At 49.7% G+C, this 21153-nt stretch overlaps 1 protein-coding gene and 2 pseudogenes across 28 annotated transcripts in view; 2 read left to right on the top strand and 1 right to left on the bottom strand.

The window, feature by feature from the left end:
* Positions 1-2019: 2019 nt before the first annotated feature.
* LOC110260122 (adaptin ear-binding coat-associated protein 1 pseudogene) lies at positions 2020-2919 on the top strand (annotated as a pseudogene).
* A 61-nt stretch (positions 2920-2980) lies between these two features.
* Positions 2981-3330, top strand: LOC110260121 (transcription initiation factor TFIID subunit 13 pseudogene; annotated as a pseudogene).
* Positions 3331-12870: 9540 nt separating this feature from the next.
* Positions 12871-21153, bottom strand: part of DCTN1 (dynactin subunit 1) — a 30183-nt gene continuing 21900 nt past the window's right edge. For 10 of the 28 annotated variants that reach the window (NM_001444448.1, NM_001444450.1, XM_085015677.1 and 7 more), the window contains 17 exons: positions 20988-21104; positions 20593-20745; positions 19841-20001; positions 19568-19736; positions 19236-19304; positions 18936-18998; positions 18675-18824; positions 18349-18510; positions 18130-18261; positions 17793-17918; positions 17413-17555; positions 16978-17144; positions 15237-15370; positions 14937-15129; positions 14599-14678; positions 13996-14085; positions 12871-13350 (listed from right to left, as the gene is read on the bottom strand). In NM_001444448.1, the coding sequence (NP_001431377.1) occupies positions 13213-13350; positions 13996-14085; positions 14599-14678; positions 14937-15129; positions 15237-15370; positions 16978-17144; positions 17413-17555; positions 17793-17918; positions 18130-18261; positions 18349-18510; positions 18675-18824; positions 18936-18998; positions 19236-19304; positions 19568-19736; positions 19841-20001; positions 20593-20745; positions 20988-21104 (2247 nt within the window). In that variant the 3' untranslated portion in view covers positions 12871-13212. Of the gene's footprint in view, positions 13351-13995; positions 14086-14598; positions 14679-14936; positions 15130-15236; positions 15371-15537; positions 15553-16968; positions 17145-17412; positions 17556-17792; positions 17919-18129; positions 18262-18348; positions 18511-18674; positions 18825-18935; positions 18999-19235; positions 19305-19567; positions 19737-19840; positions 20002-20592; positions 20746-20987; positions 21105-21153 lie in introns of all 28 variants that reach the window. The other 18 variants (NM_001444447.1, NM_001444449.1, XM_021087352.2 and 15 more) reach the window with 2 other exon arrangements.

Below are 21153 nucleotides of genomic sequence, written 5' to 3'. Positions count from 1 at the left end.
GTCTAAGACTTGACTGCCTGCCAGGAGGCCAGTCCTGGGCTGACCCTTTCCACTAAGATCAGGAGGGGCTTTTCTGTAAAAAAAAAAAAAAAACAGGCCCGGCTTTTACTCTTCATGGGAAACTGACAAGCTGTTGCTGCAGGTGAAGGATGCAGCCAAGGATCTTTCTAAGCCAAGTGCCCTTGGCTGCCAAGTACACAGGCAAACCTAAACTCCAAAGGAGGGTCCTCCATATCTGAGCTACCATGTCTTTTAGAAAAGTGTCAAGATTTGATGGCCTAGAAAAAGAATGTATATATGTATGTGTGACTGGGTCACTTTGGTGCACAGTGGAAAATTTACAGACACGGTAAACCAACTATAATGGAAAAAATAAAAATCTTTAAAAAAAAAAAAAAGATTTGATGGCCTAAGCATTAAGGGAGAGTGAATACTTGGCCCCTCATTTCTCCAAGAAAGGAAGGGAACATTGGACCATTAACAATCATAGTCTCCCAAGTACGTTGTCAGCTAATTTAACTGTTTAACCAAAAAACCCACCATTTCATTCCATTTACTCTGACATAATGCCAAAAAAAAATTAAATTTCTAATTATTATTATTATTATTATTACTGTCTTTTTGCCATTTTCTTGGGCCACTCTCATGGCATATAGAGGTTCCCAGGCTAGGGGTCGATTTCAGAGCTGTAACCTCCGATCTACACCACAGCCACAGCAACTCGGGATCCGAGCTGTGTCTGTGACCTACACCACAGCTCACGGCAACGCCAGATCCTTAATCCACTGAGCGAGGCCAGGGATCGAACCCGCAACCTCGTGGTTCCTAGTTGGATTCGTTAACCACTGAGCCACGATGTGAACTCCAAATTTCTAATTTTTAGGAAAAAAAAAAAGAAATTTCTGCATGTCATTCCATCAAGACTACCTTCTCCAGTATTTCATCCTTCCCACTCCAGCTATTTTGACCTTTCTACTTCAGTGAGTGAGTTCACAAAAACGGGATGCTAGGCCTCACCAAGATGGTGAACTTGATGGCCAGGCTCTCTGGGGGAGTAGGAATTAGCATCTCCCTCAAGTCCCCAGGCTAATGTCGTTGGTCAGGGGACCACACCTGGAGAATCACTCTTCTAAATCTAACTAGTCTAACTAATAATTCACAGGAAATATGAAAGGTAGAGGAATTTATTAACATCATGAGGAGGCATTTAAGGAAAAAAAAAAATAGACTCTGAGAAATAGTTCCTTCAACAAATTATTAGAGAAAAGCAAGCAAGCAAGAACCTAGAGTTCCTGCTGTGGTGCAGTGGGTTAAGAATCTGCCTTCAGGGAGTTCCTGTCATGGCGCAGCAGAAAGGAATCTGACTAGGAAACGTGAGGTTGCAGGTTCAATCCCTGGCCTCGCTCAGTGGGTTAAGGATCCAGCGTTGCCCTGAGCTGTGATGAAGCTCACAGATGCGGCTCTGATCTACAGTTGCTGTGGCTGTGGAGTAGGCTGGTAGCTGCAGCTCTGATTCAACCCCTAGCCTGGAAACCTCCATTAGCTGTGGGTGCGGCCCTTAAAAAAAAAAAAAAAAAAAAAAAAAAAAGAATCTGCCTGCAGTGGATCGGATTGCTGTAGAGGTACAAGTTCAATCCCCAGCCAGGCACAGTGGGTTAAAAGGATCCAGCATTGCCACAGTTGTGGCATAAGACTCAGTTGTGGCTCAGATTCAATCTCTGGCCCAGAAATTTCCATATGCCACAGGTGTGGCCATACATTTTTTTAAAAAGGAAGAAAGAATGAACCTAGAGATTAAAGGGAACTTAATAGGCATGGAGAGCAAAGCCAAGACAGCAGCCCAGTCAAGAGTACAAGCTTTGTCCTGCACATGAAGCTGGATGTCAGTGTCTACCGGATTCTTCCCGGGGCCTCCAATAGTGGCTAAAGGCTGAAACTCAGACCAACCTGCTTAGACTGTTCACATCCAAATCACTTTAAAATCACTGCCTACATCAACTCAAGTGTCAAGTATCAGTGATGCTCTCTGCTCAGACACCAGCAGAAGAGACAGTGACAGATTCAAGTTTCTATTTTGTTTTTTTTTTTTTTTTTTTTTTTTTTTTTTGTCTTTTTTGTCGTTGCTATTTCTTGGGCTGCTCCCACGGCATATGGAGGTTCCCAGGCTAGGGGTTGAATCGGAGCTGTAGCCACCGGCCTACAGCCAGAGCCACAGCAACGCGGGATCCGAGCCGAGTCTGCAACCTACACCACAGCTCACGGCAACGCCGGATCGTTAACCCACTGAGCAAGGGCAGGGACCGAACCCGCAACCTCATGGTTTCTAGTCGGATTCGTTAACCACTGCGCCACGACGGGAATTCCCAAGTTTCTATTTTGTAATCTGGCTCCAGGATGACACTGGACATAGGGCTTTCACTGGCATTTGCTTCATACCTCAGGGTGATGTTTTTGACTTTAACATTCCTTTGCAAAATTACCTCAAGTGGGTAAGGCAGGTATCTGAGATATACAAAGAATCTCAGGAAATGGCCATTCATCCCAAGTTGACTCTGGGCTTCAAGGAAAGACTTGATGATCTCATCAAGTTAAGTAATGTAAACATTACAACCAAAAGATGACATATGTCTAAACTCAGGACGGCAAGGGACCAGAGGCCTCTGCTTACTCCTAACGCCACCTGGAGACAAAGTCCCTTTTCTCCCTCCATCCTCCGAGACTGCCATTAGCAATCACGTCGCCCCAACACTCATCCAAATCTAACCAGAGAAGCAGTGATGCAGATTTCCTTTTAAGTGGGACCCTCCTGCTCCTGTCATGACACAATGACTCTGAGCAATGACTTGGTGAGACTTTAGCACTGCATCCAGCTCTGTTCCAAACCTGGCACCCCAGCCATACAACTGAGTCCAGGTCTGAATAGCACTGGCAAGACATCAAGAACAGACCTGAAGAATAAAAATGTTCTTGAGAAGGTAGGGAAGAAAACCCCATCTTTGAGGAAGAAAATAAAGAAAGCGGAGGGGGTGCAGAAGTTAACCTGGTAAAAGACTTTTTTTTTAAGAATTACAACATACAATGTAAGGATTTGGGGATGATCAGAATCCTAATACTGAGCCGGGGGATATTCTTGAAGGCCTTGTCAAAGGGTTCATCACTGAAATGATACAAGATACCATCAACTGGAAGACAAGGTCAAGTACAAGTTAAAGATACCATCTTCTTGACTGGAAAGGATCCAGGGAAGTTTGCTGAGGTTAGAGTCTTGTTTACTATGAATGAAGAATTGAAACTAGAAAAGCATTGATGAAAACCTACTATGGATCTTGACCCCTTTTATAATTTCTGAAGCTTCCTTATTTTCTGGAGCAATCATATATAGTAACTGAGTATTTTCTATAGTAAGGTCCTGATCTCTAACAATGTAAATGAAATATGAATAAAAGTTTTTTCATGTCTTTGATTTTAGAGTAATATTTGAGATTTTAATTGCCTGTCTTTATATTATCATACCTAAATTACCTATTGGGTTTTAATGACCACACAAAATTAAAGTATCTTGCAAATCACAGTTCCTTCTGACTTTTTTCTTTAGGGCCACACCCACAGCATAGGCAGGTTCCTAGGCTTGGGGTCAAATTGTACTGCAGCTGCCAGCCTACACCACGGCCACAGCAATGCCAGATCCAAGGCAAGTCTGTGACCTACACCACAGCTCATGGCAATGCCAGATCCTTAACCCACTGAGTGAGGCCAGGGATTGAACCTGTATCCTCACGGATACTACTTGGGTTTGCTAACCACTGAACCATGACGGGAACTCCCCTTCTGACTTCTGAATATCAGAATGATGTGTTAGATCTTTGTACCACTGAGCTATAACCATGCAATATGTGAAACCTAAACATCACCTTGGACCCTATGAAACATGTTCCATGTATTCTCATTTCTAGACAACAGCAATCTAACAGATTATTAAAGACAGTGAATTAGCTTGTGTTTCTCTTTAATAAAAGATAATATACTCTTTTGTAAAAATGTTTATCTCAAAATAATTTATTTTAATATTTTCTTCAGAGACATAAATAAATAAATAAATAAATAAATAAATAAATAAATAGGAGTTCCTGTCATGGCTCAGTGGTTAATGAATCCAACTAGTAACCATGAGGTTGCGGGTTCCATCCTTGGCCTTGCTCAGTGGGTTAAGGATCCGGCATTGCCGTGAGCTGTGGTGTAGGTTGCAAACGTGGCTCGGGTCCCATGTTGCTGTGGCTGTGGTGTAGGCTGGCAGCTACAACTCCAATTAGACTCCTAGCCTGGAAACCTCCATGTGCCGAGGGAAGTGGCCCTAGAAAAAGGCAAAAAGACAAATAAATAAATAAATATTTTCTTCAGATAGCAAGTTTTTTTTTTGTTTTGTTTTGAGAAACTAAGTTTCACATGAATGCTTCAGTGTTGGAAGGCTTTTTTAATTTAGAAGCTTTGAGACTTATACATACTATTTGTCAAGCTGTAGGAGAACCCATTTCTGAGATCAGATTAAAGCTTCTTCTATTTATTTTTTTGGCCACGGCCATGACATGCAGAAGTTCCTACCACAGCAGTGACAAGGCTAGATCCTTAACCCACTAGGCCACCAGGGAACTACAGATTAAAGCTTCTAAAATAAATGCTTTCAGTAGCATCTGGAATGGCATTGCTTAAAAAGCTGATGGCAGAATAAGCATCTGGCATAGTGTCCTATTAATATATTTGTTAATACCTGTTCATTGTGGAAAACTATACTTGACTCAAATCATACATGGTTACAGAAAACACTTGCTCAACTTCTTGTAGTTCAGGATACACAAGATTTAGTGTAAATTTAACCACATTATATTATCATTGCACTTAATGACTGAAATTACATTTAAAAGGATCAATGAATGTTATTTGTAACACTGAACATTTTGCGTGGGCTTGTAAACATCTATAAATCAGTACTTGGGAAAATCCTACTTTCTTAACCTACTAATAACAGGAATATGAAAAATTAAACTGAAAACAAATTACCCTGGGAGCCCAAATCTTGGAGAAGCTGAAAACTCCTCCCTCCCGCAGAATTAAAATTACTGAGCAATCTTTTTCTTAGCTTCCCCATTGCATGCAGCTGGCTTATGGCATTCTCCCTTTGTGCAGCCATCATCAACAAGGCGGGACTGGCAGGTCTTACCATACCTCAAGGCTGACTGTGAAGGGCTCAGCAAGGTCAGGGAGAAAAGACCTCTAATAGCAGTAAAACTCTTTTTCCACCTTCCAAATTCCTCAACTTGTTTCAGTCGTCTCGTGACCCTCACGTGCCTCCTTGTAAAGTCTTATTTAGCAATTTCAGGGGACCAAAAACCCCTGCCATTTCCCTTTCCACTAAGCCAATTCTCTGAAAATGGATAACCTGGCCTCAGTGTTTACTAATCCAGAATTTTGACAAAGGATGGAGAAAGCTGTCTTTCCTGGTTCTACATTCTTTCTCCCTGCATCCAGCGCTGAGCACAGCCCCATCACCCTCTTGTGAGCTTACATCTCTCTTCCTATGTTAAGAGTTGTGTCTGTGGTACCTCCACTATTCTGTTTGTTGAAAAGTACATCCTCTTTGGCCAGTTTGTTGTGGCCTGAATGAAGGAAGTGCAAAGGTCTAAGTAATATTCTAGGGAAGTGTTCCTTTTCCCGTAGCTCCACCCAATCGCTGCATTTGAAGTAAAGCTTTACTTGGTATATGCCCTATATTTAATCTAAAGTGAGAGGGCTTAGAATTTTTAACCTGACCTGTGGAGGCTGAGAGCACTTAAGTCAACACCCATGTTCCCATAGCACCTGGCTATCTCTAAGGCCCCCTTCCATACACTTTTCTTCCTCAATCCTTTCAAATCTTCAACAGAAATTTGTTACAACTACCATCATTTGTAAAGTTGGAGAGCCACCGCTCCAGCTACTTGACAGGCTTTCCACAGGGAAGGTTTTGATACCCATCAACCTAGAGCATCTCAAAAGCAAGTTGCTCTCCCATCACCTCCCTTTCTGCACACAATGCTGAGAGGAGAGCGCTCCTCCTCAGCGATGTGCACCATCTATGGGGCTCATTAATGGGTAACATGAGGCAGAAGCAAGAGGATATAATTTCTTTCCTCAGCACCTGTTTGGCTGCTGTTATGGACTGAATGTTTGTGTCCCCCCAAATTCCTATGTTGCTATCTAATCCCTAATGTGATGGTATTTTACCAAGTAAAGCTCTGGGAGGAAATTAGGTCAGAAAGGTGGAGCCCTCATGAATGGGATTAATATCCTCATAAGAGGCCAGAAAACGAGCTTAGTCTCTTTCTGCCATGTGAAAATACAAAGTCCGCCACCTGCACCCAGAAGAGCCGTCTCTCCAGAACCTGGCCGAGCTGACATCCTGATTTCAGACTCCTAGGCTCCGGAACTGTAAGAAATTCATTTCCACTGTTGATAAGCAACCCAGTTTGTGGTATTTTGTTACAGTAACCCAAGCTAAGACAGATGCTTACACTCTGTATGAAGGAAATCCTTGCATTTAGTCTCATAATATATTCCCTCTCCTTGACTTCCATTTTTATCTCTTCCTAACTTTGGGTCCATTTTTTTTTTTTTTTTCATCGTACTCTCCCTCTGGCTCCTGCAGAACCATGGCAGGACCTCTTTAAATTAATGAAACTACATAGGAAACACTAAAAGGAAAATCTCTACAATCACTAATGACTAAGAACTAGGAGCTGTGTTCTCAATCTTCCTCCATGTTGTGTCCTTTGTGTTCTCAGGATAACAACATACATTTGAATCGCTGACACCCTGAAAACAAAGTTTAAGATATGTGAATAAAAAGCATATGTTGTATTGGTGCCATAATGGTCATTCAGAATATGGAAATCAAGAGACAGCTATTTATAGTGTATTTTCTTTTTCTTGAAACTTACCCAAACACACATACTGTAAAACAAAACATCTGTATAAGACAGGGAAATTTGAACACTGGATATTTGATGGATTTTTTTTTAGGTGCAATAATGGTTTTGTAGTTTTCTTAGACGCGCTATCTTTTAGGGATACTAAAATACTTTGGGACAAAATGATAAGATGATGTCTGGGATTTGCTTCAAAATAATATATGGAGGGGGGAGGTGAAAGAAGAAGAGACACTTAGATGAGACAGATTGGTCATGAAACGATGAATATCAGCACATGGAGAGTCACTGCTCTCTACTGTACTATGGGAAGTATGTTAAAACTCCCCATAATACAAACTAACGAAACACAGGGTGACTGGCATATCTTTACTCTGACACCAGTTATTTGAATAAGATGCATCCAAGCCTCACCCCCAATCTCCCCGACCTTCTGGCGAGAAAGGGAAGCCAAACATCCCCAGGCCACCCCTCTGAGCACCTCAGCAAGAGGCTGTCTGTCCCTGGGCGGCAGGGATTTCGGCTGGCACATGTGCAGGGCTGAGGGAAGGCTGGGTGAATGGACATGTGTCTCCATATACAGAGAAGGAGGGGCTACATGGAGTATAACATCCCCGAAGCCCACGTTCTCCAGGTGTTCCGCGCCTGACAGGCTCAAAGTACTCAGTGCCACGAAGCCTCCCAGTTGGGCGCCTGGAGCTGTGGTGCACACGTGCTCCTGGCTCACTCTCAGCCTCAAAGCTGAGGGAGGATGGAATTGGCTCTGGGGTCTTAGACATTTCTTAGGATCAGCCAGCAGACACTCAGCTCTCTGTACCGCCCCCACTTCTGCTTCCCACTGCAGGAGAGCGTGGAAAATGGGAACCAAGCACATAAATTCAAACTGGGGTGAAGGGGGCGTGCCGTGAACATGTGACTCTTCCCCAGCCTTGGCCTGTGAAGTGTAGGAGGAAACAGTGCGTGGATGGTAGAAAACAGGACAGTAACCACCCATGGAAATGAGCCAAAAACTGGGGCACCGAGACTGCCTATCCTCCAGGATCCAAAATATCAGTATTTGTGTCAGAGGTGTATGTCTTGGGAATGTGACTGCTTGTATTTCTTTCTTTCTTTCTTTGGTCACACTCACAGTACGCAAAAGCTCCAGGGCCAGGGAGCAGAGAATCACAACACAGCAGTGACAACACCAGATCCTTAACTGCTAGGCCACCGAAGAACTCCTGCTTGTATTTCACTTCCTTTTGATTTGTTCAATATCAGCTTCTCCCAAGTATCGTTTTTTTATTGAGTACCTGCGTCAAACATGTGATCTCATTTAATCTTTCCCTGAAGATTACCTGAAGAAAAAATACCATCGAGGAAAACGCTACTAGCCTCATATTATAGATACAGAGGCGGAGGTTGAGAAGTTAAGCAACTTCCCCAAGTCCACACAATGTATAAGTGAAAGACCCGAAATGCGAGCCTTTTCCTTTCTTCACAAAGCTGTCTCAGTGTTGATGGGGAAGGTGATCCTGACTCTGGGAATCTCCTCCAAAAGAGAGAAGTTCCCAGAAGACAAAACTGAGGCTGTTCAGACCCTGCCTCTGCCAGTTGCCAGTCAGTTCTCGCATCACAACTGGCAGCTCTGGGTTTAGATGGACCAAAGGAGTCTGCTCCCTCCCATGCTATGCACCATCCTTGCCACACAGAGTGCCTCACTAGGCCTCTCTCCCCACCATCACATCCTACCCTAGTTTCCAGAAATCTCTTGGGGTCCCTGGGCAGCTCCCATCATTTACAGGCAGCGAAGCCTATGTCAGCTGTCTGCCAGCCCTGGGCCACCCAACTTCCCCTGAACATCAGGACACAGCAGTGGGTGTGTGCTGCTCGCTCCCCTTTCTTGCCACAACCCAGTTTCTGGTCCCTCTGTTCCACCAGCAGAGGGAGCACTTGCCAGCTCAGGACCATCTCAGATTCGCATGCCACTTTCTGAACTCAGTCCATTTGACCTCTGAGCTGTCAACTACCTTCCCCCAATCTGTTTTCCCTGGTCCAGTGACATTTCCTCTGGGGTCTCTGCTCCCGTGGATGATCCCCAAGGTTCTGCTATGGGTTCTTTTTAACTCTCAGAACTGCCCAGGGCACTGCCCTCCTGCCCTGTACTCTATACTCCAGTATCTGCGGCCTCACCTAAACCCCAGGCCTCCAGCTGCTTCCTCCGTGTTGACCAAGTCCCAGAGGCCAGTACCCTATGTTCACCTCACCACTTCAGGACCTGGAGGACATGCTATGCTGCAGGGCAGGGGATCTGACTTTTCTGCTGGTCAACTGATACAGTGCCAGCAAGTGAGGGGAGCAAACACCCAACAGGGCAAACCTGAAGCAGTGAAAAACAGGAGGCAAGAGAGAGGACAAAAAAAAAAAAAAAAAGGAGTTCCCGTCGTGGCGCAGTGGTTAACGAATCCGACTAGGAACCATGATGTTGCAGGTTCGGTCCCTGCCCTTGCTCAGTGGGTTAAGGATCCAGCGTTGCCGTGAGCTGTGGTGTAGGTTGCAAATGCGGCTCGGATCCTGCATTGCTGTGGCTCTGGCATAGGCCAGTGGCTACGGCTCCAATTAGACCCCTAGCCTGGGAACCTCCATATGCCGCGGGAGCAGCCTAAGAAATAGCAAAAAGACAAAAAAAAAAAAAAAAAAAAAAAAAAAAAGAGAGAGAGAGAGAGGAGCTAAATGTGCTCTCCATCCCTCCATCAACGCCAATGTAGTGTTTCCGTACAGTCTATCCAGAGCCGTCACACATGGGCAAGTGGCTGGTTGCGTATTTGTGAAGCAGTAGTCAACTCATTAAAATAAACCTTGTGTTTTCTTCTTCGCTGCCTCATGGTCCTGGCCCTTGATGCTCTGGGACTGTATAAAGCACTAACGCTTCAGTTCAGCCTCCTGTAACTTAGTCTCCTCTGTAACCTTAATTAGGACAGTGCACTTCATCCCAACCATGCTTTCAACCACCTGACACACTCCTAACTCATTCCCCAAACTTCACCTTCAAACCAGATCTCTCCGCTGAGCTTCACAACCAGGTAGATCCAACTGCCAAGGATGTGTGCTTGGACATTCTCACAGGCACCTCAAACTCTTTTCTAAAGTGAAGCTCAGAGTTTTCCTTCCCAGCCATGTGCCCTGCGTTTTGGGGGAGGCAGAGATGAAAGACACTCTAGAGGAACTCTCAGTCTGGCTAAAATGGATGATCGATGGGTTAACTCACAATGACAATGGAAAGAGACACTTACTGGTATAAAGCAACAAAGTACACTGAGAGAAAGTCTGCTATGTGCCAGGCCTGCATGTGTTATCTCATTTAGCCTTCACAACAGCCCTGTAAGCTATCCTTATTTCTAACTGAGAAAGCAGACCAGAGATTAGAAACCCTGCCAAGGTCACAAAGTAACTAAATCCAAGCATACCTGGTTTAAAAAAAAAAAAAAAAAAAAAAAAAAGGTTCATATCCTTTGCTGCCCCAGAAGAGGAGCACCTAATAGTTGACAGGGATTGAAGATCTCCTAAGGTAGCAATGCCAGAGCTGTCTTAACAAATGAATAGGAGTTCCTGTCGTGGCTCAGTGGAAATGAATCCGACTAGGAACCATGAGGTTGTGGGTTCAATCCCTGGCCTCGATCAGTGGGTTAAGGATCCGGCATTGCCATGAGCTGTGATGTACGTCACAGATGCGGCTTGGATCTGGCATGGCTGTGGCAGTGGCATAGGCCAGCAGCTGTAGCCTGGGAACTTCCATATGCCAAAGGAAGGGCCCTAAAAAGCTAATGAATGAATGAATGAATGAATGAGTAAATAAATAAGGGGCAGGGAGGTAGAAAGGCGGGAAGGAGGTAACTGGCATTCTAGGCACTGGGAAGAGGCCTGAGCCATAGGGTGATAAAGAAACTGCAGGGGTTCAAGACGGCAGACCGTAAGGCATGAGAGAGGCTAGAAAGAGATACATGTTTATGTATACCTGAATCCTCGTGCTGTACACCTGACCCATTGCGCTAAGACATGCAAGCCTAACACACTATAAATCAACTACTCCAATATAAAATAAAAATTTGTTTTAAAAAGACAGAGGCTGCAGAGGTGGGCGGGATTCAAATAATGGATGGCCTTGTGTGCCATTCTAGTGAATTTAAATTTTAAATTCTAGACACTTGGAAGAACCCATTTAAGGATTGTGTTAAATTTTAAATTCTACTTGGAAGAATCATTTCAAGATTTAAGGCAGAGAATGACATGGCCCAGTGTGCATTCTGTAAAGCTCCCACGGGCATCCACCAGAACTGGTTCAAAGAGGCAGTGGAGGTAGGTGACCAGTTGAGAGACTGTTGAAGTACTCAGAGCAAGAAATCATACACCCAGTTAGCAGTGGGGAGAGTGGGAAAAGGTGAACAGCTGAGAGACAGTAATGAAGGAAAAACTGAACAGGACTGGGTAACTAAATTAGCTAAGAAGAGTGAAGAAGACATGAGATACCCAGATTTGTGGCTTGTCGTATACAGGACATAGGAGAGAGGATTTCTGTTTGAGACATGCTGACTTTGAGATAAGATACCAGGAGGCAACTGGATAAATAAGTCTGGCATTAGAAAAGCGGTAGTGGTGAGAAACCACTACCCATGGAAAAGGACAGAACAGGAAAGCCCTGTTCTCTGGGAGTTGCCCAGTCTTGGCCCTTGGTATCTTAAGCACCAGTGGGAAGGCAGGGCGGCAGCTTAGGTAGAAAGGACAGGAAGACAAGCCAATGGCAGGGAAAGAACCGAGTGGTCTGCAATTTCCTTATCACTATAGCAGCCTGATTTGGAGAGTGAAGTTAAGACTCTCTGATAATAAGACACAGCCACCCTTCTCAACCAGTTCTGGGAAAATTAAGCCCTACGACCCTAAGGCATCCCTGGTGTGTAAAGAGCTATATCCAGTGCCATCTAGACTGTATCAGCTATGCGCAATCCTTGAGAGTATGGAGGAAAGTTACTCAAATCATTTTCTCTTGGAAGCCCGGCTGAAACAGGCTAAGGTACAGAGCAGGTATCAAATACCATAATCCAACCAACCTTCGCAGAGGCTGCTCCAAGCGGGATTGTGCCCAGCACTAACCGTACGCCCTGGGCTCCCGACCTGGAGCCTCCTTTTCCTGTCTGCTCCTTTCCCACAAGCAGAGGACCTGACCTAGCTGGAGCTGCTAGGCAGTAAGGGTCTCTCCCCCCAGCTGCATCAGAGACCTCGGCAGCCTGGGTAGGGTTTCCCCAAGGAGGGAATAGAAGAGAATATCAAGGCATCAGCCAACTGCGCTAAACTAGGGCTAAGCTCTGAAATGCCGGGGCACTGCTCGCTGGCCTAACAAGCCCCAAATCTAGAAATAATTTCAGTAGAAATATGTAAATTTTTTTAAAGGAGCTCCCCCAGGTGATGCTAACTTGGGACTTGGGAGTTTTTGTAACTTCTATCTTTTCTTACCAGCCTGCTGTTCGGTCTTCCCTTATTTAGTAAATCTTCCTTCTGAGGGGCTCCAGGTCTTACGGGGAGACTGTGGCCAGGGCATCAGAAAGCCAGCTGGAGTGGTGATCATACCATTAGCCCAGCTCTGAACACTGGCCTCAAGAGCAGTGGGCGATCCAGAGAGCAGAGGCAGGTCTGCCAGAGGCTACACACTTCCGGCCCTCCCAACCCCGTAAATGAACTCAGGTGCCGAGCCCTCATCTGGCCCTTTTCCGCTCTGCTCAGAGAAACGTGATGCTGAGGGACACAGCAATCAACTGGTCGGTCACTAAGAGGGACACCTGCAAATCTAGCAGAGCCGAAGCCTGCTCCGTACCCCTTCTTCACTCCTGCTCTGAGCCAAATGGCCCAAGTCCCACTCCCAACACCACACAGAAAACAATGAAGCAGAAGTGGCTTTAATCAAGGGGTGAAGTCCTCAATCGGGGGGACCTCACTCAACCTGTAGTGGTGGGGTCTCAGCCTACCTACCCCGGCACAGCCCATAAGGCTCCTCAGGAAGGAGGGAGCAGCTGCACAGCGAATTCTGGCAGGGGCCAGGGGACAAAAATTGGGGAGCCCAAGTCGAAGGGCAGGGCACTGAAAGGTGGGAGTGAAGCTGAATGGGGCAGGAACAGCTTTACACACATGGGTCTACCTAGGGGCTGGCTGAGGTGGCTACGCATCAGGCAGAGTGGCATCAGGAGGGCTGAGGGTGGAAGGGGACCTCGGGGGCAAGGAGCACTTAGGAGATGAGGCGATCGTGAAGTTGGTGCAGCTGCTCCTGGGTGAGTACCAGCCGGTGTCGCTGTCCAAGGCCAGCTGCACACGAGAAGGTCACTTTGCCCATGTATACAGTGTCGTCCTGCTGCTCTTCCTTGGCCTGGGAGTTGGGGAGGGGACGAGGCATCCAGGTCAGGGGCTCACTTGAGCTGCGTGCCACTGACAGGGTCCCTGAGCCCTGAGACCAAGGCGGCCCTGGGGAGACTGAGGCTTTGAGGCTCCTAGGCTCTGATAATCACATTTTCCAAATCAGAACTAGGGTACATAGCCTAACAAGGGGGTTTTGAGCCCCTTCTGGTGTCAAACGTCTGGTCAAAAGTCCTGGTGTGGAAGATGTTTGCTAAAACGTTAGAATTTCTGGAAGCACAACAAGCACTCTGAAGTTACTTGCAAGTAAGACTTGGCCAGATAAATCAGGACATGCAGTTGTTGGACCTGAGACCCCAGAAGCCTCTCTAAATTCTGGAGGGAAGGGGAACAGCTGTTGGACCTGAGACCCCAGAAGCCTCTTTAAATTCTGGAGGAAAGGGGAACAGCTGTTGGACCCCAGAAGCCTCTTTAAATTCTGGAGGAAAGGGGAACAGCTGTTAGACCTGAGACCCAGAAGCCTCTCTAAATTCTGGAGGAAAGGGGAACAGTTGTTGGACCTGAGACACCAGAAGCCTCTCTAAATCCTGGAGGAAAGGGGAAGGGGCGCCGTGAGCCCTCCAAACCTCTCATCCTCCCCCACCATGCTCCCTCTTACCCTGAGGAAGGCTGATGAAGGGAAGGTGGCAAAGTCGGTGGGGACCGTGGCTCCAGGGCGCTGAGATACGGTCTCCTTAAGGACTTCGTCCTGGCAGAGGAGGAGAACGGCCTTCGTTTAGGGAATCCCCACAGCTATCCCAGTATCTCCCTGGTTGCACAGGACCAGTAACGGCGAGGAAGCAGGAACCCAGTCCTCTTCACCAGCATGCTTTCCTCAAAACCCCAACTCCACCCCTACGCGACACCCTTCCTTTAAGGCCCAACTCAGATGCCAGGGCGTCTAGGGAGCCAGCCCCAGCCATTCTACCCCGCAGTGACCTCAGCTCGGACAGAAGAACACCTGAACCGTACACGCTTGAGAGGATCCCAGCTCAACCCAGTCTGTTGGTGAGAATCTGTCTTCTATTGTTGAGAATCTGCTTGGAAGTGAGCTCCCAAGGCAGGAACTCTGCCCTCCCCTCCTCCTCCCAACGCGTCATCTAGGACAGGGCTAGGTCCCCAGGAAGCCCGGCGTCCTTGTGGAAATAAACATGCTGGGGACTCCCCCATAGATGCTCTCAAGTGGGCACCGCAGGTAAGAAAGGGGCGGGTCTAAACTAACCTTGAGCTTCTCAATGGTGTCGCTTAGGGACTTGAGTTGAGTCACTTGCTCCAGGAGCTGGGCCGATGGGCTCTTGGCAGCTGTGGGGAGAGAAGGCTAGTGAAGCCCCCCAAAGCCCAGGCGAGCGGCTGTACTGGATTAGGGTCAGGACTGCAGATACTGGGCCCTCTCAGGGAGCAGATAAATAAGAGAGTAAGTGAATCAAGCAAACTGAACGCTGAGGCTGAAGACCAGCGCTGGGAAGAGCCTCTCTGGTGGGAACTGCCCAGGGAGGGACCACCTTCCTGGGGCAAGGGGAAGGGGGGTGCCATGCATCCCAGGAGGTGGCGGGTCCACACCAGGGCTGGAGCGGGTGATGTCCACTACATGGGTGTGCGTGCTCAGCTGATTCAACGTCTCCAGCAGCTGGTTGGTCTTACGATACAGCGCTCCAGCAGCTAGCTCACTGCCAGGGCCCTCATGGGGTGGGAGGGAGAGCTTTGCCACGTGCAGAGGGGGCAGGGCTGCCAAGGATGCCTTCATCTGGGCTCCCTGTAGGCAAGAGGCAAAAGGGAGGTGGTAAGAAGGTAGCCCTACCAACTCTCATCAGTGAGGCAGTTATATGCCACCTCTACCCATCCTCCCTGTGACCCCCTCACCTTGAGGACGCTGTTCTCATGCTGGAGCTGGGAGATGTGCAGCCTCATGGCAGAGATCTGCTGAAGCAGCAGTGGTGAGTCCTTCACCAGCCCTGGGCCTGGCACAATCCCTGGAGCCTGCCCAGGGGCACCTCCTGTGGGTACCACAACAAACGTCATCAGCCCCAGGTGGAGAGGGTTGCAGATGGGCTCTATCCCTACTCATCCCCTTTCTTTATCCCCTCCTACCTTCAGTCCTGACTGCTCCCCCAGCCCCAATTCCCACCAGCCCTGTTAACTCCCGGCCAGGATGGGTCTCTACCTCGCTGCTGTTCTTCTGTGCTCAGGATAGCCCGGGGGGGTGCAGGAAAAGAGGAGAGAAGAATTAGATGATTCCGGGGTGGGGGGAACACACCGGAGGAATCCTGGGTGTGCAGGAAAACCTTTTCCTGACCACCATGCCTACCCTAACAAGACGCTGCCTCCACCTTTGGGGAAAGAGCAAATATGTATGAAAGAAAGAGAGCAAAGGGGAGTGAGGCCACGAGACGGAGGCAATGCGTGAGGAAGAGTGGCGGCAGAAGTGTGGGCTGGAGGAGGCACCTGAGGCCTTCCTGCTTCCCTGCCTCATGCTCCATCTCGGGAAAGGGCAGATAGAACACCGCTGAGACCCCAGGAGTCTGTACCCCGGGGCTCCCCAGCAGCAAACCTTAGGTTGAGAATGTAGACACATTCCCACAATCCTCAGGTTCCCCACTGCTCTGAAGCAAAAGTCACCCTTTTTTAGTGTAACGTTTCATAAATTAAGAACCACTGTTTGTTTAAAGAGCCTATGCTAAAACAAGCAATGTAGTAATTCCAGAGATTCTGCTCCCAAGGAACAGGGGACCATGTGCACCACCAGAGTCTGAGGTCAAGTAGATACTCAGTCACTTCTGGGATCAAGCGGCACAGCGATGGGGGCTGTGATGAGGACAAGACCCTAGGTCTTGACTCCAGGCGAGGCAGCTGACAAGACAGACACAGCAGGGGAGATCTAGAGATCCTGCTGGTTTAACGCCGTTACAAGGAGTTTGCCTTCTGGAGGTGAGAGGGCTAAGAGACTGAAGAGAGAATAAAAAACAAACTACACGGCGGATGAGCACTTAAGATGCCGTGGCAGCCTCCGCGGTCAGGAAACCGGGAAGATGAGGCCTGGAAGGCAGAAGAACTCCAGGTCAGGAGCGCCGACCACACTAAGAGACCAGGCAAAGGTCCCAAGTCAAGCTGGGAGAATTGGGCAATGGAAGAGACAAGCAGAGCACAGGCTGAAGCCATGCGAGCTCGGCGGGGAAAGCGCAGCATCCGAGCTGAGGAGGAATCAGCGCAAGCCCCGGGGCAGAGCTGGACACCACAGGAGTGGGCCCGGCCAGCCTGCTTCGGGCCGATGACGCTCTGGAATATACGACTGGGACAGAAAGGCCAGACTGCAGACCAAGAGGGACATCTACTAGAGTCCAACTCTTGCTGTAATGCTGAGCTTCACTGACAGCTTGGTAATGGTCTCACTGCCCCTCCCTGGTCAGAGGAACTCTGCGCATATCTTCTAGAATTAAAAACTTGGTGAAAGCTGCCACAGAGTAAAACCGGGTAGGCGTGCTCCCGGCTGAACATCCAGGATGTAAGGGGGTTGGGGGATGCGCAGAAGTCAAACGGAGGCCAAGGACAGGAGGAGGCCATTCAATCTCCTCCGGGCCGCTGCTGCCTGTCCCACTGCACTCACCACCAGCGATGCCAGAGACCAGGGTAGCAATACCCGAGGGAGGGGGTCCCCGGATCCCCTCGATTGTGCGCTTGGACTGGCTGTTCAGCCGTTGCTTTAACTCTGCCTTCTCTGCCTCCAGCTGGTCAATGTCAGCCTGAAGTGCATCCATCGTCTCCTCAAACTCTCTGCGGAAGAGAACCCGGGCTTGGGCAGTGTCCCTTCCCCGTGGCTCTGCCCCTAATTCTCAGTCCTGACAGGTCCTTGGAGTAGCCCTGCTGGTGAGGAGCCAGGGGCAGAAGAGGCTCCAACTGCAATGAGACCAGGGGGCCATCAATGGGGAAGGAAGTCTGTCCCCCTGGGGAGAGTCTTACTACAGAAGGGCCTGGGCTAGGAGGCAGGGAGCTGCTGGCATGAGGGGGGTGCAGGGAGCAGGGGCCCGGGAAGGTGCCTGACTTCTCCTTCTTCCGCAGCAGCGCCTGGGTCTCCTCCAGCCGAGTCTGGACTTTCTCGATGCGCTCATCTGCATCCTTGGCAGCACTGTCCAGCTTCTTCTCCAGGAGGCTCAGCCGCACATTGGCCTCACTGAGCTCCTCCCCCTGGATGAGGGCAGAGAGTGGCTAGTTCCCTCACATCCTCCCAAGGGTCCCAGGGACGTGGGAGAGACCATGAGATAGAAAGCTCCCTACGGGACCACAAGGACTCCCACAGGTCACAGGCGCCACTTCTCCCATCAGGCCCCAACCCTTCTCAGTTCTGAGCACCAACACTCCGTGCTGCCCTGTGCCCCACAACACGTCCTGACCCCCCTGATCCTGAGCCTTTCCTATCTTTACCTTGATCTTGAGTGACTTCTTCAACTCCTTAATAACTGTTTCTCGATCTTCAAGCTTCAAACCCAGGCCTTCGGCATCCGTGATCTCTGCACGAAGGGCTGCAGCCCGCAGCTCAACTGGGGGCGGCTAAGGGTGGCGGCAGCGGGGGAGAGGAGTCACCAAGGTGCTCCTTTCAGAGAGAGCCAGCCATAGGGCAAGTCTGCTCCTTGCCTTCTCGGCAGGATGGTGCTCTCCAAATTCCCTCCTCTTGCCTCCCAGCCCTCCCACAACCAGCAGCAGCTTTGTAAGCCCTGCTCCTCCAGGGCCCCGGAGCCACTCCAAGGAGCTCCCCACTCACCTTGCTAGGGGGCCGCTCTGCATCATACTCTCCCTCCTGCATGGCCGTGGCCAGCTTGTTCATAGTACTGATGAGGATGTTGCATGACTGGCGCAGACACTCATAGGGGCTGCTGGAGGGGGTCCCGTAAATCTGGAGGAGCCAAGGGCAGTGGTGAAAATCCCACACTGGCCACCTGACTCCCCCAGCACTGCCTTCTGCCCAGCCATCCCAGCCTACCTGCTCGCTTGCTTTGAAAGCCAGCTCCTCCAGGGCAGCCACAGGCAGTCCCTCATTCTCAGCCAGCGGGGCAATGAGCTGGGCAGCAGCAGCTGCCACCTCTTGCAGCACAGCCACCACCCACGTCAAGTGTTTCCTGCAGTCGAGGAGTGTGTCGGACACCTGTGCAACAGGCCAGAGTCAGGTGCCCCCTCTGGGCCCAGCGCCGCAGCTCCCAGCTACCTCCAAACTATTCTTGTCCCCTGACCAGACGGAGATCTTGACATGCCAGGCCCCTCCTGGTTTGACTCAAGCTTCCTTCCCGTGCCCCCCTCATGGTCCTAAACCTGTGCTCCAAAGGCCAGTGCAGCTGGGATCCCAGGAGCGTCCGTCCCTGGCATTCGCCTTCGGATCTTTTTGCAGAACTGCCGGATATCACTGCACGATGTTTCCAGGTCCCGCAGCAGGAGGGCAATATCCGAGGCCTCCTGCCCACCCTATTCGGGAAACAGAAACAGATGGGGAACCACGTCAGTGTTAGGGCCGGGGGCGAAGACACAGGGACTAAGAAAGAAGACGAGTTTGGATAGATCTAGCTGTGCTCTCACCTGGAGGAAGGCCCTCAGCCGTCCCACCTCCACACTCATGCAGTCCAGGGCACTCTGCGTGAACTGTGAGGAAAGAAGCACGAGGCTGTCAGCCCCCAACAGGAGCCCTTCTGCCCCATCACCGTCTCTCAGATGTCCCCACTCTCGGCTGGCCCCCATACATCAGCGGGTTCTCTGCCTTCCCTAATCTGGTCTTAGTGATCCTGTCCCAGGCTCACGTGACATCCCTTGAGGACCTCATTTGATATCTTCCATTTCCAGTCTCTATAAGGAGCTCAACCCCTGGCCCAGACACTTCACCTTAATGTGGTCAGCCAGCTGCATGGTACTGTCCTCAGGTTGTTCAGCGAGGTGGATGCTGTACAGATGCTGAGGAGGGATGAAAAAGATAACGGCCTTTAGGCCTTGGAAGAAGGAAAAATTCCTTCCGAATTGTAACTTGGGCCCCGGGCATCATCAGACTCAAGGTATGAGAGAGTCTGAACCCCTCAAGGAGCTGCATCCTGAAGTCGGTTCATCTGAGCGCCTCAAGCTGTCAGCCTGGCACATAAAGCTGGGCTGCAGTGGCAACAGCCCCCAGCAGAAGAAAGCCTCCCTCCCTCCTGCACCAAGCCTGAATTCTTGCCCCAGACCTGGTAGTACTTGATGGCCTTGGTGAGAGGCTCTACATTGACAGTCTCATCCAGCTGATCCTTGTGCAGCAGCTCAATAAGGAAGTCCAGGGAGCGCTCGTGGGCACTCATCTCTGGGTAGAGGCTGCCCACCTTCTTATACACATCCACGCTGCACTGAGAGAGGGCACTAGAGACCAGAGAAGAGCCCCGTGAGGCCAGGGTCTACCAGACAATCTCAAATCCAGCCCATCTTGGACCTGCGGCCCCGGAGTAGGGGTCAGGGTTACTTACTGCTCATAACGGTGGAGTGTGGCCTGCAGCAAACTCAGTGAGTACACCAGCCCGGCAGCAAAGCTGAGCTGCTCCCCTGCAGCTCCTCGAAGTCCAGGCCGCTCTGAACAGTTCTCACTTAGATCAAACTTCTCCTGGGCCTGCTTCCGGATGAGCTCTGCCTGTGGGAAGAAGCACTAGAGATCAGGGACTCAAAGCAGAGGACGGAGAACAGAGACTCAGAAATCCGGTGAGCTGAGTGCTCTGTGTGGGGTGTGGCACGTAGGGGAGAAAGCAGAAAGAGCCCTGAGATGGGCAGGGAGCCTCAGGCGGGCAAAGAGTAATGATGTGCTTACCGGCGGTCACGAGGATCTGGGGTGTGGGAATGAAAGGGTAGCAGGACCAGTGGGACCAGGCTCTTTCTCGCCTTAAAGCTGCTGCTCCTGCCACCTTTCTACCTAGAATGCTCTCCTGACAATTATCCCCCCACTAACTCCTAGTCATCTTTTGGGTCTCACCTCAAATGTTATTCCTTCAGTGACATCCCCTATCTAAATCAGATCCCCAAGTGTGCTCTCTCAAAGAAGCTACCTCCCCTTCGTGACATGCTACCTGTCATGTACATCCATCTGTGATTTTGTTGACTGCTCCTCCATTCCACCATGAACCCTGTGAGCAGGGATGCTGACTGCTCTCTTCACCTGGCATCCTCGATGCCTGGTTCATGGCGAAGTCAAAAGACTCCTACTGATCATGTGACTGACAGACCATACCTTGCAAATGAGACGAGGCATGAGCAGGAGCACCAGGACACAGTCGTGGTCCCCACCTGGGCGAAGGAAGCTGTCGGGCATGAAGGCTGTCAGCAGGGACATGTGCCGGTTGGCCTGCGCCACCTCCATCTGCCTCAATTCCATCTCAATGGCCTGTGAGGTAGTCGGGGAGGTGGGCTCTCACCAAGCTGGAGAGAGTCTCATAACCACCACGCCATGCTTCACCACTTCCCCTGCTTCTGGGACAGGCCCAGGCAGCGAGTCTTCCAAAGCACCCCACAAAGCACCCCCTCCTTCAGGAACCCGAAGACCAACCCCACACTCAATCAGCCCACAGCCACAGCCAGCTGGGCTCCCTAACATTCACCCTTCTCTGGCCCACCCACTTTCCTGACCTTGGCATGGGCCTTAGTCTCAGCAAACTTGATTTTGAAGTCAAAAGTCTCCGGAGGGGGCTGCTGCTGCCTCTCCACAGATGCTTCCTGCTGGTTTGTTAGTTCCCGATTCACATCCTGGAAGCAGGGACAGATAGTGAGGCCCAGATGGGTCACGAGGGCGCCC

The sequence above is a fragment of the Sus scrofa genome, chromosome 3 (genome assembly GCF_054392235.1).
Source record: "Sus scrofa isolate SSC_HxYL_T2T_F1_AM1 chromosome 3, Sscrofa_HxYL_maternal_Yorkshire_Landrace_v2.0, whole genome shotgun sequence".
NCBI classification, from domain to species: Eukaryota; Metazoa; Chordata; class Mammalia; order Artiodactyla; family Suidae; genus Sus; species Sus scrofa.
Note: the sequence above shows the minus strand (reverse complement) of the source record. Positions and strands in the feature narration are given on the sequence as shown.